The sequence below is a fragment of the Fusarium phalaenopsidis genome (assembly GCF_050370095.1).
Source record: "Fusarium phalaenopsidis strain FUZ10S chromosome Unknown contig_32302, whole genome shotgun sequence".
Classification (NCBI taxonomy): domain Eukaryota; kingdom Fungi; phylum Ascomycota; class Sordariomycetes; order Hypocreales; family Nectriaceae; genus Fusarium; species Fusarium phalaenopsidis.
In genome coordinates this window covers 4,474,046-4,488,190 of record NW_028145405.1, presented here as the reverse complement: position 1 = coordinate 4,488,190, position 14,145 = coordinate 4,474,046, and the positions used below count along the sequence as shown (strand labels likewise).

The 14,145-nt window shown below is 54.0% G+C and overlaps 4 protein-coding genes across 4 annotated transcripts; all 4 read left to right on the top strand.

The window, feature by feature from the left end:
- Positions 1–360: 360 nt before the first annotated feature.
- Positions 361–1,518, top strand: LRP88_08736 (uracil-DNA glycosylase; the record flags this gene model as incomplete). Its single annotated transcript, XM_083245237.1, has 2 exons — positions 361–707; positions 762–1,518. 2 exons carry the CDS (start codon positions 361–363, stop codon positions 1,516–1,518), a joined length of 1,104 nt encoding a protein of 367 aa, XP_083099731.1.
- A 3,978-nt stretch (positions 1,519–5,496) lies between these two features.
- On the top strand, positions 5,497–8,933 carry LRP88_08735 (DUF1708 domain-containing protein; the record flags this gene model as incomplete). The annotated part of the gene is made up of 6 exons (XM_083245236.1): positions 5,497–5,680; positions 5,781–5,926; positions 6,015–6,066; positions 6,132–6,360; positions 6,413–8,778; positions 8,833–8,933. The coding sequence occupies 6 exons, from the start codon at positions 5,497–5,499 to the stop codon at positions 8,931–8,933; spliced, it is 3,078 nt and encodes a 1,025-aa protein (XP_083099730.1).
- Positions 8,934–10,338: 1,405 nt separating this feature from the next.
- Positions 10,339–12,754, top strand: LRP88_08734 (uncharacterized protein; the record flags this gene model as incomplete). Its single annotated transcript, XM_083245235.1, has 2 exons — positions 10,339–11,226; positions 11,462–12,754. The coding sequence occupies 2 exons, from the start codon at positions 10,339–10,341 to the stop codon at positions 12,752–12,754; spliced, it is 2,181 nt and encodes a 726-aa protein (XP_083099729.1).
- Positions 12,755–13,440: 686 nt separating this feature from the next.
- On the top strand, positions 13,441–14,091 carry LRP88_08733 (uncharacterized protein; the record flags this gene model as incomplete). Its single annotated transcript, XM_083245234.1, has 1 exon — positions 13,441–14,091. One exon carries the CDS (start codon positions 13,441–13,443, stop codon positions 14,089–14,091), a length of 651 nt encoding a protein of 216 aa, XP_083099728.1.
- Positions 14,092–14,145: the final 54 nt, after the last annotated feature.

Sequence of the window (14,145 nt, the reverse complement as noted above, 5' to 3'; positions counted from 1 at the left end):
GCGAAAGTCACGGGAAGCGCGTTAATGGCTGGGGTCCGACCGCGTCTCCCGCAACGCGCCCCGTTGCCATCGACTCCTGAAGGCTTGCATCACCACTTTAGCTCGGAAAATCCATCACATCTCGTCACATCTCATCACACTCCCTATATCACGACTCGACCCTGCACTTTCTCGTCCATCTCCATTGTTTCTTCTCCAAAGTTTTGGTGCCAATTAATTTTTCGCTGAACCGTTTGGCGAGTCCAATTGCCCAGGATTCTTCCCACGCGAGCTCTCCCTAGAGTCTTTCTCCTGCGAGGACTCACCGTGCATCGACCCCTTCCCCATCTTCGTCTCCGTCTCCACATACAACATCTCGTCATGTCGACGCTCAAGCGCAAGGCCGCGGCGGCGGCTGGTCGAGGCGACACGAAGAAGGCCAAGGCCGATGGTAACATTGCTTCATTCTTCGGAGCTGCCCCTAAGCCCGCCGGTAGTGTTGCGGCTGCGCCGGCCGTCAAGTTCGACAAGGCCAAGTGGTTGGGAACCCTTACTGCAGAGCAAAAGGAGCTTCTCCAGCTCGAGATCAATACCCTCGACGACAGCTGGCTTGCTCACCTCAAGGATGACATCACCACCAAGGAGTTCTTGGAGCTGAAGCGCTTCTTGAACCGCGAGACAGCTGCTGGCCGGAAATGGTTCCCGCCTAAGGAGGACGTCTACTCATGGTATGGACCTACGATGCTTGTCTTTGATGCTCCCTTCTGACCTTGGACAATCAGGTCCCGTCACACCAAGTTCAACAACGTCAAGGTTGTCATCGTCGGTCAAGACCCCTATCATAACAACAACCAGGCCCATGGACTAGCCTTCTCCGTGCGACCTCCCACTCCCGCACCCCCCTCTCTCAAGAACATGTACATTGCTCTCAAGAAGGACTATCCGTCTTTCGAGCCACCGCCCAACAAGGGAGGACTCCTTACACCTTGGGCGGACCGTGGTGTGCTCATGCTGAATACCTGCCTCACTGTTCGGGCCCATGAGGCTAATTCGCATGCCAACCGAGGCTGGGAGCGCTTCACCCAAAAGGTCATTGATCTAGTTGCTCAGAAGAGGATGAGGGGTGTGGTGTTCATGGCCTGGGGAACCCCGGCCGGCAAGCGAGTGCAGAAGGTCGACCGAGTGAAACATCTCGTGCTGCAGAGCGTGCATCCCAGCCCTCTCAGCGCTTCTCGAGGATTCTTTGACTGTGGTCACTTCAAGAAGGCCAACGAGTGGCTCGTATCGCGATACGGACCTGATGGCGAGATCGACTGGGCATTGGCACCAGGTGCCACGACCAAGGCCAAGGTCGAGGAGCCCGAAGCTCCCGAAGAGGAAGAGGATGTGAAGGAGACCAAGAAGACAGAGACCAAGTCAGCGGAGAAGAAGGACGAAGATGATAAGGAGAACGACGCCGAGTTTGCTGCAGACGAGGAGGCTCTGGAGGAAGCTCTCGCGCTTGCCGAGGAGGAAGAGAAGCGCAAGAAGGAAGAGTAGAGTATGGGTTTGGGTTTATCAGAGCCAGCGTATTTGCTTTCGTACGACGGCGTTGTATCAGCACTTGGGATCAGGGTTAAGGTATCTTAGTATCTAGGGATGTACGGATAGGATGTAGGATTTGGCATGTAGGAATATTGGTCCCCAGATGATCGGGTCGCTGGGCCAGGGATCATGGAAGGATCACCTTCGGGAATCTATGTGCATGGATGGATATATGTAGTTGTAGTATTAGTTTTATGGATGAACGATTCCTAGCGTATCGTATCGAGCTGTTGAAAGACGTCATCCTCTGATCATTCGAAACCTCCGAACCAAGCATTGTGCTGTAAACAACATTCGGAGATCAGCGAACGGTGAGAACGGATGGAGGGAGGAAGAGAGCGGGCCGACCAGACCCAGCAGCCGTCATGCCCGAGGTCAGGGACTTGATCAGTTCAGAGTCACGGTTGAGGGAAGGGTCCGTGTTGAAGCAATTCCAACCGGCTCAACTCCACTCTTCAGCGCGCGATGCTAGTCTCCCGCCTAGACCTCTTCTCGAAGGAGAAGCCGAAGATCCAGTCTGAGCAAAATGAAATGGCATGATCCCTTCAACTTCGCCGGGGGCTGGACGACCGAGCGCACGAATGGAGATTTCAAGATGAGTCGAGGTGGAAAAGGTCTGAGATTGAAGCACCCTCCCTCATCCCTCGAGCGCCTCCCTTGGGATCTTTCCCGTATAGCATCACAAAAAAGAGGTTGCATCAGATCTCCCATGTCAAAAAAAAGATTCCATGAGAATGCGGGGCATGGAGGGACGCGCCAGTCATGATCAAGGTTGAGCGTCAACAACGTGGACGAACGGGAACCAACGCCTGAACCATGAGCATCTTGTTTCAGCCCTGGCATACCAACCCAGGCGCGGAATACGGATGAGCAGAAGAGGGATGCACGTAGGTACCTACCGTAAGTAAGTGCCCGTCCCCGCTTGCATGAAGCATAACGACTGTGGAGTTTGGTTTGCGGTTCAACTCTCGACTAGACCGGGGTCATGGATCGAGGCCTGGGCGTTGAGAAGCGGCCGAGTTTGGATGAAGGCTGATGGCGACGATGGCACAGACTCATGCCTTGGACGAGTTGTCAAGGATGTTTCGTCCTCATCAGCAAGATCGAGGCTTGCTTGCTTGCTTGCTGCCAGGTTTCCGGGCTCTGTATGACCTGCATCTTTGGTTGTCGACGATGTGAGATGGGACACTACGTGTTAGTGGCCACGTCCTGATCTCACTCACGTACATTTGGGATAGCCAGTCGTCGTCTGGCACAGCCCGTCTGCCAGCTCAGCAGCGTCGATCCGAGAGAAAATCCTGGGCGAACAGGCGGCCACCCACGACGCCCACGAATGCCGGCTTGGGTGGGATGAGGATGCGCTGGCCATGCCAACTCATAACTCGGGGCGCCCCACGGATGACCGAGCCACCGGTACGGCCATTGGACAAAGGCATCCCGAAGAAGCCTGGGAGAAGGAATAGATGGGCTATATTTGGGCTTTTTTTTGCGGGCAGAAACTGGATGTCCCGCCGTTGAAAGGTTCCTGGCAGGAGATGGGGTATCCCAGGCAGAGAGGCTGATGTTGAAGATGCTCGCGAACCGGAACGATTTGAATCGGCCGAGTCGAGAGTGGATTACCATCAAGGATTCCTTGAATAGAGATTTTTTTTTTCGTCTCCTCCAGAGGCGCTATTCATGACGTGGAGAAGAAAGAGCGAGGCTTGGGTTCATCGACGGGCTGAAAGCCCTATCTTAACAGAGGCGCTGATATTGGCAAGGGACAGTCCGCCGCCAACTAGGCCACCAGAGGGCGCCAGACGGGACGCAACGGCGTCGTTTCTCCCGCCCGTGTGAGCGGCTCGGAAGTTTGAGAGGGTGAGGAGGGCGCCTCATCGGGTGACTGACGAACTCTTGGAGAGGGCAGAAAGAGGCAATGCGAAACGATGGCGTCGAGCCACCCGAAATGATGGTCTAGAGATTGGATCAGTCGCGAAAGAAAAGACGTGAGAGGCTCAGCGCGTCGTCTCGCTTGTCGCTCAGCTCGCGCAAGCTAGAGCTACAGCACCAATTTGGCTACGCGACGGCGTCCAACCAAGGCGCCAAGGTGACAGGCTTGTCAAGACCGATGCCGGGCCATGGATGAGATGGGGGAGCGCGACCCCTGGTCCATCATCCCAAGTTTCTGTTCCGAGCGTGGTGTTGAAAGCCTAGGTTGTTGACGTCGTCTCTGTCGGCTCTCCTCATATTTTCTCATCTTCCCTCAGCCATCGCCGTCATTGTCTGATAGAGCCAGGGCATGAGGACCGGCATGATCAAAGACATGAAGCCCCTCGCTCTCCCCCATGGACGTCCAATTAATTAATTACCTGGCCGCCCGCCCGCCCAACGTAATTAAAATTTCAGGGCATCCAGGAACGTGGCGGTCCACTCCTCTGATGAAGCCTTGACCTCTGGCAGCGGCCCAACCTATCCAATCGCGTTGGTCAACTCTGGTCCAACGGTTACGGTTACCTCTTGTCTTGGCCTCTCACATTGCGAGTAGCACACTGCCCAACTCTTGGGGTCCTTTTTTGCTGCCGCCCATCGCACTTCTTCACCTTGTCCCCTGGAATGGAATGCCCCGAATCTGCTTCCCGAGCCCCTCCACCCTGGCATGTTAGCCTGTTCCTAGAGTCCCTTGGCTTGCGGGCTCGTGGGGTGAGCTGGACTCGGGCGCGGCTTGTCAACCATCCGGAAGGTGTTGTGTTGGTTGACGAAACCTGTACCTGTGCCTGTGCCTGTGTACGTTGGTGATTCTCAGCCTCACGGTTACAGTGGCCCAGCGCCAATATCCGATCAGACGCGAGTATGGATTTGTGATATCATACAGCGCATGATGCCAGCTGCCCTCTAATATTATGCTGTAGCTTAATCATAAATAGTAGAGTAGAATTGAATCTATACAAGACACCATAATCACCTCTAGGTTATTCAATCACAAACACAACGCAACACACTCATCACTCGCAAGAACACACCCCTCCCTCCATCCCAAAGGGCCCCTACCCACCCTTGTCGACTTCTTCATGCTCTCCGTCCTGTCATCCCAGCGCAAGAGCCCGAATCCCAATCTTAGTGCTGTTCTCTTCTGTACGTACTCATCCATCCATGATAAACCTGGTCGCGCATCCCCGTCGTCGCCCCTGAAGCGCGCTCCAGCCCAGCCCAGCACAAGGTGCGCTGCACCTACCTCCCCCGTTGTCCACAATCCCGTCCCGTCCCCAATCCCATTGTCACCCTCTCTCTCTTCTCGTCTCATCTTGCTTCTGGTTGGACTCACAATTTTTTTTTTCTCTTCCTCTCTTTCGATTCACTTTCCATTCTTCCCATAATCCTTCTCTATCCCCGGCCTCGTGCCCCTCCTTTTTTTTTTTCTCCTTCACCCCCGTTGAGCACGTCGTTTCGTTTCGATATCCAGCACCAGCCAATCTCACTGGCCTTGTATCAACCTCCAACATCCGTCAGAGGGGAAAAGGGTCCCCTAATTTTATTTGTACGCCCATATGCCGCTCACGCCCGCGTAGAAACCGTCCCTGAGCCCACCTTCCCTGACTTACACGTCTCTCTTGCGCGCAGGCTCCTCCTACCTTCTCATTCAGCTTCACCATTTCATATCACGATCATCGCCAGTGCAGCAGAAGCTACTGTTAAATCGACCCAACTGCCGACAGACCCTGGCCATATTTCGCAACCGGGGCCTTGCTTTTCCCGCTCTCAACCGGGAAATTATCACCGAATAGCTCCTACCTACAGTACCTGGCATCGGTACACCCCAGAGCATCACCGCCCCTTTATTCACGTCCCGACTTGACGTCGCTTTTGCATCCATTCCTATTCTCTTGTCGCATGGAATCTCCTCGCCACCGCGCCTGACTATCTTCTCTCGCAACTGCTGTTAAGCCGTTGCCCGTCATGGCTGGCCTCTTAGCTCGCCTCAAGGGAAAGGACTCCAAGTCCAAGAAGAAAGCCGCCAACGATCTTGCCTCGTCGCTTCCGCCCAAACCACAATGGACCGATGCCTACGCGCGCACCTCTGTCGAGCCCGAGGAGGTCCATGAGCTGATCCGATGTTGTACTCAAGAGCTCAAGGCGCGAGGTATGTTGCTTTTGTCACATGGGATACGCATCCTGCAACTCCTCGTTCCCATCATGCCCCTCCATGTACACGACATGCTAATCACTATGCTGTACTCCAGCTCTCGACCACCCTTTTCTTCTGCTTCCATTCCGACCGACCTCCGATCCTAGCGCCGTGCGCTCCTTTATCCGTCACTTTTTCGAGTCTCATGCGAATCTACGTGGTGAACAATTGCTCCAGGAGTTGCGCATGACGGAACCAATGGTACGTGGGTTACGGCGACGAGAATTGCGCGAACTAACATCCCCAGGTGGTTTCTGGTGTCGCAAAGTGGTGCTGGAGTCGAATTCAGGGGGGCATTGTTGGCTGGGATGCGTATGAGCTGTTCAAAGTGGGAGAAATTGGTATGTGCTTTCGCATGGCATGACGTTAACGACATCTTCAAACGGCAGACCTGACCCTTGTCTAGACTCAAACCTGGCCCGAGACTCTTTCAAGACATTCATCCCGATTAGCGTCGAGAATGGCGCCCGTCAGCGCATTATCTTCGACTTCTTCGACCTCATGGCAGCAATTGCTGCCCACGGAAAGTCCAATGGTCTTGGTGGCCGAAAGCTGTCGCGGATGGCTGCATGGTGGGCCTTTGAGCACAAGGATACAACCAAGGGCTTCGAGGGAGGATATGAGGGGTGGCTTCGGTAGGTTACCTTGAACGACTGCTGTTTATCGTGATTGCTTACTTGAAACCAGTGCTGCCGATGCGACGAGCCACATGTTCTTCGCTTTCCTCCGATCTCTCTCGCCTGAACAGAACGTCACTGGCATCACCATGCTCCCGATGTCTCTCCAGAAACTGCTCCAAGAAACCGAATATCCTCCCCAGCGACCAGCCCTTATGAGCTCGACTACCAACAAGGTTGTCATGATCGTCGACACCGTGTCTCCGACTCCTTTTGCCCTTTTGCGGAGGGCCAACCACTTCCAGTACCGCGACGAGGACCGCGCATTGCAGGAGTTTTCCGAGTACGAGGACCCCATCAAAGCTTTGACAGATGAGTGCCGTCGAGTGTTGAAGGCTATTGCTGGCGCCAACCAGTCACAAGTATCCAGCTCAAAGCACTCGACTAGTCTGCGTGATGCGTCTTGGTCACGATTTGAGGACATTGGATTCTCTAGTCCTCTCGAGGAGGAAGATGACGACGACGAAAGTGCCTTGGCCCAGAAACAACCACCACCTGGCCTTCGCAGGACGCCTGCGTCTGGAAACGGCCTCGGAAGACCGACAACTCCCTCATGGGCCGACTTCTTGTCCTCCGGATTTGTGGACGAAAACCAGGCCGCTCGATCCAACCTTCTTCTCCCCCCCGACAAGGTCCTGCCGCCTCTTGAAACGGTGAGACAACGAAGCTCGCAGTCACACCGACCAAGACTTGAGCACGACCGCTCCCTTGAACCTGGTGAACTTGCTAGCATCACCACATTTTCCTTGGACGATGCATTCTGGTGGGTTTGGATGACCAGTCTCGCCCCTGAGGAGACTGCCGAGCGAAAGTCTGCATTCGGACGATGCGCAATTGTCGAGACTAAGATCACCGGTGGCCGCTGGCTGGTGATGGAGGAGATGGTGGCTGGCGCGGCGCCAGAGCCTCAGGAGGGCGCCTATATCGCAGAGAAGAAGGGCTTCTTCAGCTGGACTCGACGTGGAAAGGGTCTTAGTCGACGGAAGTCAGCTGGAAAGCAAGCTCTCGAAAACAACGTTGGCCAAAATAGCGCCAGCAAGGCCAGCATTGGCCCCGACACTCATGCTAGGATCCAAGCTAAGGCTGCACAGCTTCGAGCAGCTGAACTTCAGGAGAAGAAGCTGGCTGCCCAGCAGCAGTACCAGCGCCGTGGCCGAACTGATGCAGAGCTCATGGCTGAGAAGACTAACAGTGTTCTCACCTTGCAGCCCACCATCATCGGTGAGGCTTCATCAGCACTGAAGTGGGTTTCCAAGTACGACAAGGGAACGATCAAGGACGTGTATATGGCCAACAGCAACGCAGGCCGCGGCTTGGCTGTATCACCTATTCCCTCCGAGGGAGTTAACGGAGATGCCGAGACCAATGGTGGCTCACATGCTCAAGAGCAGCCTCCTCAGGTGCCCGTTAAGGACGTGCCAACGCCTGTCGCCTCTCCGACATTCGCGCCAGCCCCCAAGGAAACCGTAAGGAAGCCTCTTCCAGTGCCCGATAAGCCCGCCGAAGTTCAGCCTGCGCCTGTACCAGCTCCGGAGCCAGTTCAGGAGCAGGTCCAGGAGCCTATCACACAACTCCCGGATCCAGAACCAGCGGCTGTCCCCGCCCCTCCTCCCAAGAACGAGTTGCCTCAAGACTTTTCTCGTGAGAACATGGTGTCCCCTACGCCATCAAGCCCCGAGAGCAAGAAGAAGAAGCTGCAAAAGGAGAACAAGGAGAACCGCGGTTTCCGTAAGCTGTTCCGCATGAACCGAAGCTCCAAGCTTCCAGAGAATGCCGGCGCCAACGTGAATGCGCTCCTTCAACGGGATCAGCCCACTCCTGAGCCACACGCTCAACCAACTCCGGCTCGTGTTGAGACTCCAGAGCCCGCGGTTGTCCAAGCCCCCGTTCCCCAGCCCGCTCCTGTACAGGGCGATGACTCTGAGCTGCCGACTCCCACGCCCGCCGACTTTGTCACGCCTATGGAAGAGCCTGTGAAGCGTGTCGACACACCCCAGAAGAACCACGAAGTCGTTGAGCCAACTATGGAGGAGGCTCAGCTCCCTCCTAGCACCAACAACTCAACCCCTGTGGAGGTGCAGAATGCTCGGTTCAACCAGGGCCCCCTCGCAGACCAGCCTGCCTTTGCCCCTGACAGTGACGACGATGATGACGCGACGCCTCCGCCCATCGCTCGAGAGCCCCGTCACTCTCCCCAGATCGGTTCAGCGGCGCAACCTGAGGAGAAGCTGAGCAACACCGCTGGCCCAGGAGTTCAAGATCGATGGGCTCAGATCCGCAAGAACGCTGCTGACAGAGCCGCTCGTCAACCCGACGAGGCACCCCGCCCTGCTCACAGGACCACTGATGGCGACGATGATACAAGTGGAGAAGAGAGTAAGTCGAGACATGTCAGTGTGGTTGAAGTTGATAAGACTGACGGCATCTTAGCTATTGAATCCCGCGTTGCCCGAATCAAGGCTCGCGTTGCCGAATTGACCGGCAACATGGAGGGCACCGCCGGCCCTCAGGCGACTCCGGTCCGCCGCTGAACAACACCATGTCGCAACGATACTCCAACTGTTTGACCCTTTGTGCTAGGACTTGGTAAAGCACATTTTCCTATCATGGACATTCCGAGACCGTCCGCCACCATCTGAACTGAGCTTTCATTGCTACGTGGCACATCTACGAGACACATTTCGCACGCCCTGCACACGCCTAATACCAGCCGTCGCTAATCTGTTTTTATGTTTCTTGGGTCTCCCTTGTTTCCTTGTTCTCCTTTGACACATGATACCACTAGAAGATGGAAGAAGAAAAAAAGCCATGCGAATCTTGACAGCTACAGGAGAGGGGAGAGGAAGAAGACTAGGAAACGGACCAGGCTCTGTTAAGCTGCCTAGAGTCCTGTATTTATTCATATATCTATTCATCCTGAGCAATCTCTAAGAAACTCTACTTCTTTGTGTTCACTTTGTCTATATCCTTGAGCGTTGTTATTGTCTGTTGTGAAAAGACTGGGAGGAACGTTGATCATCCCGTTACGTCTGTCCAAGGTCTTAGCTTATCTTCCCCTAAGGTGAATTCATAAAATATAATAAGAATAAATAAAAGGGATCTAAAATATTGATTCATTATGTCATTATTCTTATAATATTTAGATAGTTTTAATCAAGGCAACTATTCTTTGCAGCCCGCATGCCATGCTTTCTTCTCAATGACGTTGGAGAAACCTATCATCAGCGCCCCTAGCTTCACTTATTGTGGCTTCACTTGGAATGTGTAGCTTTCCGCTTCGAGCCTTGAGGCGTTTAGATGGTATCCCTAAACGATTAAACTCCAGCCTAACCCCTGACAAATGCTTCTGATCTCATCTCGGCCAGGCACGGCAGCTTGCGCACGATGACGTTGGATCGACAGAGCCCCAGTAGGAATTAATCGAGGACCAACAGCTCGTATAAGACACGTAAAGGGGAGCTCGATCGAGACTTATCTTAAACCAAAAACCTCGGCCACATCTGAATATCCTAGCCAGCGTTCCAAGAACTGATTCTTGTTCCACCGCTGACATATCTTGATACATCGCACGTGACGAGGGACAGGCACCTCCCTCCAACCCCTCCAACCCCGTCCAACCAATACAGCAGAAGGCCAAGAACATCACAGTATCATCTTCCATATCTCCCATCGCCCGACAATTCAGCTCGAGGCCCCTGCGTTTCAGGGGACAGTCGACGCCGCTAGGCAGAGAGTGAGGGATCACACACCCTGCACACCCACGGACCAATAGCGACAGCTTGGAGGGAATGTCACCACTCGATCTCGCAACGTAACTCTTGTTTGTTGCGAAGCCAGCTGTCTTGTTCGATATCAAGCTAGAAGACCCTCCCACTGACATCGTAACTTTACTTCAACACCATCTCCACCGTTCCCGGGGAACGAGCCGATATCACGATGGCCCCAACATGCTCGGATCCACGACAGATCGTCATCAGCCTCAACCCCGCACGACGCCAAGCTCTCTGGAAGCTCGTCAATGAAATCACCGATTTTATGAGCTCCCAGCTCGACGTTGCTGATGATGAGCTGGGCCCTGTTCTGTCTACCCCTCGTGATGAGAGTGGACCTTCAACACCTAGGGACGAAGATCCCGAGACGCGCGTCCAGCAGCCAAACAGATCAGCCCAGTCTCTACGCATCCAGAGGGCCGCACTGAAGCACCTGGCAGAATGGAAACGGGAGTTTATGCCTAAACTTGAAGAGATTATCCGTGTCAAGGATGATCAGAAAATCCAGGAAGAGAGACGCAAGCACCAGCAGGCACTGGAGCAAAAGAAGCTCGACACGCCTGAAGAAGGCGAGAATCTCATCAGTTTTGGGGAGACCAAGATCGACAAGTTGGAGGATGTCACCTCACTCCAGGCCTTGTACCACCCCATCCCAACGAGACTGACAACTATCCCATCTGAGGATAGGAAGGAAGCTCTTTCATGCATCTTGCTTCTCATCCTATCCACGGGCAAGTATTCGGCTCACACACGAGCTCTGGCACTCTATCTTGCCTCCTCACTGGAGCTCTCACAGTCCTTTATCATCAACGAAGAGATTGAAATCGCCAAGGCCCTTCTCGAGTCTTCTAAGAATGGGGATAAGCAGAAAGAGGTCATGTCTGCCGAGGCTGAAGCAGCCAAGCGCAGACAGGATAACAAGTTTAACAGATTCTGGAAGGTTGGCCTCGCTTCCGTGGCTGGCGCGGCAGTTATTGGTGTAACTGGCGGCCTGGCTGCCCCCTTGGTTGCCGGTGCTGTCGGTAGTATCATGGGTGGTGTAGGCTTGGGAGGTGTTGCCAGCTTCCTCGGCATCTTCTGGATGAACGGTGCCCTTGTTGGCGCTCTATTTGGCGCATACGGTGCCAAGATGACGGTATGTTCCCAGGCATTTCCTCTTGATAACTACTAAGACAGTGGATTAGGGTGAGATGATGGACAAGTACGCCAAGGAAGTTGAAGATTTCCGGTTCATCCCTCTGAAGGAAGAATGGGGCGAGGTATTCAACGCTGAAAACCCGCAAGACGAGCAAGAACGCCGCCTCCGTGTCACCATTGGTATCAACGGCTGGCTTCACTCTGAGCAAGATGTCACCAAGCCATGGCGCATTATGAGTGACGATAGCGAGGTGTTTGCCCTCCGATATGAGATGAAGACTCTTATTGCCCTCGGACATGCACTACGTACCCTGGTCGAGTCGTTTGCCTGGAAGAAGCTCAAGCTTGAGATCCTGAAGCGAACCGTCCTCGCAACTCTCCTTGCCGCCCTCTGGCCCATCCAGTTGCTCGCTGCCGCTTCCAATGTTGACAACCCCTTTAACCACGCCTACAACCGGTCTCGCAAGGCTGGCCAGCTCCTAGCTGATGCCCTCATCAACAAGGTTCAAGGCGAGCGGCCTGTAACACTTGTTGGCTACTCCCTTGGTGCCACGGCTATCCATGCTTGCTTACAGTCCCTTGCCGAGCGCCACGCCTTTGGACTCGTCGACACTGTTGTCCTGATTGGAGCGCCCGCACCTTCGGCACCCGGTCACTGGCGCACGCTTCGCACTGTCGTCTCTGGGAAAATCTTTAACGTGTTCTCTGAGAACGATCTTATCCTCGGTTTTGTCTACCGCGCACATAGTCTCTCTATGGGAGTTGCCGGCTTGCAAGCGATCCCAGATGTCGAAGGAATCGAGAATCTTGACTTGAGCGAATCCGTCAGCGGCCATCTGCGCTATCCGGACCTCACTGGTGAGATTCTTCGAAAGTGTGGATTCGTGGGCGTCAAGGCGGCAGCGGAGATTGAGAAGGATGACCTTATCAAGATGAAGGACCACCAGGCCGAGGGTGACTTGCTCAACTTTGATGGAGCGCCGGCATATGAGGAACGGAAGAGTTCTCAGTCGCCTCGCCAGGAGGAGATTGCGAGTGATCTCCGTGGGCTCAACATCTCCCCGCCCGGCCTTGTGTCTCCCTCACAGCCTCCAGTCCAGGACAAGCAGTCCAAGGACCCTGAGCCTCAAAACCCTCCTCTTCCTCGGCGTCCAGCCAACCATGATGACGAGGAGCCCGCGCCGAAGCTCCCTCGACGTCCTACGGCCAACGAAGAAAAGCCAAAGCAGGAGGCAGCGCCCAGTCTGCCTCGTCGCCCAACCGAGACTCAAAGGGAAGCTAATCCTCCCCTGCCAAGACGCCCGACAGAGCCTACAGACGAAGATCTATCATCATGGGCATGGAAGCAAGACCGACCCTGGACACCAGAGTCAAACAAATCCGACGACGAAGAGTTCGGGGGCATCGTCATGGTTAACTACGATACCGATGGGAGTTCGAAATAAGCAGTTAGATGATGATAAACTGAGAGAGTTGGACCAACTAGATGGACAAATACGGATAGGGGCATCGAGGAATCTTTTAGTTTCAGTGTGGGAAGCATAAACTCACCCCTTTTCAACATCTTCCATATCCCACTGATTTCGTGAGTCCGTGAATCACACACTCACACCATAGGAATATAAATGCCCGTTCCCGCAACTTCTTCCCCTCCACATCCATCTCCACTTCCAAGAAAGAGGGAGGGTAGACGCCATGACGGGATTGTTTTTGGTAGGAGGGATGGTAAAAGCTCGGGTTAACAGGACGGTGGGCATCATCGTTGCGAAGGACAATGAGCTGCAGATCAAGGGTTATGGAATATTATTTGCTTGATACTGGGACAAATGGCCTTCAAATTTATCGTTCCTATTTCTTTTTATATCGTAGTGCCCTGCATGTGGTCGCAGAACTTCTCAGTTCGTTTCTTGATCCGCGTCCCTTCGAAGCTCTAGGGTAATTCGTCGTGACATGCTGATAAGCCAACCTGCACGATAAGATCCCAGCCCCGCTAAAAAAATTCCTAGTCTGGACCCTCGAAAGTTGAGTTTCCTTGACCATCCAGCTTTTGCTCAGTCCATTTTCTATGAACTTCGAGGTCGACACCACCTGACAACTCGTCGCAATATTCAACCGCATCGAAACCGTCACGATGAACGCCCACGCGCTCCTCTCCTCCCAGGGGTGGCGAGGAACTGGTCACTCCCTCCATAAAACCGACGACTCAATCGGACTCGCGAAACCCCTACTGCTCAATCGCAAAGACAACACGCAAGGATTGGGTCAAAAGCAACACTTTACAAGCGACCAATGGTGGATGAACGCATTCGACGAGCAGCTCAAGGGCCTCGACACCTCAAAGAAAGGAAAGGTGGTTCAGACAATCACGACTGGCAAGCTCAACGTTATCGACAAGAATCTTGGCAAATACTCGGTCTACTCGTCTTTTGTACGAGGAGGATTCCTCGAGGGCACCATAGACAAGCTCGAGATCAAGGACTCGAGCACAGATTCCTCCTCAGACGATACTAGCGACCAACAAGACACTGAGAAGGTCAATGGCAGCAAGCCTCGAAAAGAAACAAAGGAAGAGAGAAGGGCGCGAAAGGAAGCCAAGAGAAAGCGCAAGGAGGAGCGCGCCTTGGAGAAGGCCGCGCGCCGAGAGCGCAAATCCAAGTCGAGAAAGTCGTCACGGTCAGCCAAGTCATCGACAGACTCGAGCGACGCAGACGAAGAGAAGCGCCGACGACGAGCTAGGAAGGAGGAGAAGAGGAGACAAAGAGCGAAGGAGGCTGCGAAATAAAAGGGCGCATGGAGATTTGGAGTTTGGCAACATATACACAGCGAAAGCATCTTT